This window comes from Cyprinodon variegatus, unplaced genomic scaffold (genome assembly GCF_000732505.1).
Source record: "Cyprinodon variegatus isolate N-32 unplaced genomic scaffold, C_variegatus-1.0 Scaffold665, whole genome shotgun sequence".
Taxonomy (NCBI): domain Eukaryota; kingdom Metazoa; phylum Chordata; class Actinopteri; order Cyprinodontiformes; family Cyprinodontidae; genus Cyprinodon; species Cyprinodon variegatus.
This window is the reverse complement of record NW_015151118.1, coordinates 360,013-361,381: the sequence shown is the minus strand read 5'-3', so window position 1 is coordinate 361,381 and position 1,369 is coordinate 360,013. Positions and strand designations below refer to the sequence as shown.

At 51.1% G+C, this 1,369-nt stretch overlaps 1 protein-coding gene across 1 annotated transcript in view; it reads right to left on the bottom strand.

The window, feature by feature from the left end:
• Window positions 1-6: 6 nt before the first annotated feature.
• The window catches only part of kcnd1 (potassium channel, voltage gated Shal related subfamily D, member 1), a 60,593-nt gene continuing 59,230 nt past the window's right edge, over window positions 7-1,369 (bottom strand). Inside the window, exon 8 of the mRNA XM_015393963.1 lies at window positions 7-1,253. Coding sequence (XP_015249449.1) covers window positions 1,046-1,253 — 208 coding nt within the window. The 3' untranslated portion in view covers window positions 7-1,045. The remainder of the gene's footprint in view (window positions 1,254-1,369) is intronic.

Below are 1,369 nucleotides of genomic sequence, written 5' to 3'. Positions count from 1 at the left end.
GCTAGTATATATGATGTAGGGGTTAGGGTGGACGCTTGGACACTTTGGGATCACTGGTTTCTTAGGAAGTGTCGGCCATCTTTAATAGAGCAGAACCAGCTGATTGGTTTAGGCAGGTGGGTCTGGTTGGATTCAGTAGAAGGAGATTTAGTTTTGTTTTGTCTCGAAGTCGTGGCAGGAAAGCAAACGTCCACCGGATCAACGGGACCTTCAGCTGAGGAGCTTCAGTCGTTTCCTCTCGGTGAAAACATTTCCTCCCCGTGTCGGTTTGTTCCCTGCAGTGATCACTGGAGACTTAAACTGTTCCTGATGAGGTTCTGGTTTCCTAACGTTGCATATTTTAGAGAGTAGAAGCTCCCTGGTCCGGATCGAACACTTCGGAGCTACAGCCGGACCGGAGCAGTTCGGATCGGAGCCTGTTGATACCATCCAAAGGCCCTTCAGTAAGTTCAGATGATTCTGCTGCAGAGGGACGGAATGAGCTCAGTTCGGTTCAGGTCCGTCGGTTTGAGGAGCAGCTGGTTCCTGAGAGTTTTTTTTTCCTTCAGAACCAACTGGCCAAATCATTCAGTCAATAAGGAGACATTCCAAACATGCTGGAAATCCTGAGGATTCATCTTTCCATCTTACTTAAACACTGCTCAGCTTGTAGCGGGAGGCAGGAAAATCCAAAACTTGAGCAGCTATTTTCCCGTTTAAACAAAGAAATGGGAAGAATCTAGAAGAAACCAAAGCAGCAGCTGGTTCCCGACAGTCCAGGGTGATCCAGCCCCGGATCGGTACCAAACCAAGACCTCTAAGGATGAACTGTGTGTGAAAAGCAGAGGAACCTCCTCCTACCCAAACCTCTTCCCGGTACGAGTCTTTCTCCAACGGTTCTGCAGCTTTCACTTCTTTTCTGCGCTCATTCTGAACATCCAGCGGCTCCATGATCCATCAGAGTGGTCTCAACTGTTCGCCTGCGGTTCCCCAGATCCGGGTTCAGAGGTACGGAGGGGGGAGGATTATTGAAGGGGCTCTGAATCAGGGGAGGAGGAGTCAAAGGTTATAAGGAGGAGATTTTGAAGCTTTCGTGGGTGTAGGCGGTGGCCTGGGTGTTCCGCAGGATGCCGGGGATGGGGGCCGGCGATGGCGGGAGACTCTCATCCGGCGTATTGGCGGGAGGAGTGGGAATGCTGATGATGGCGGCGGTGAAATCCTGCTCGCCACAGTTCAGCTTCAGGTTGTCAGGCTGGGCGTTCAGACTGGATCGACTGGGAGAGAGAAACAGACAGAGACCAGAGTCAGGAAGTTCGACCTTCTGTCAGATTTAGTGCAGGTTTAAAAGATCTGATGGGTCTTTGGGCCAAACCAGAGTCCTGCAGCCTAA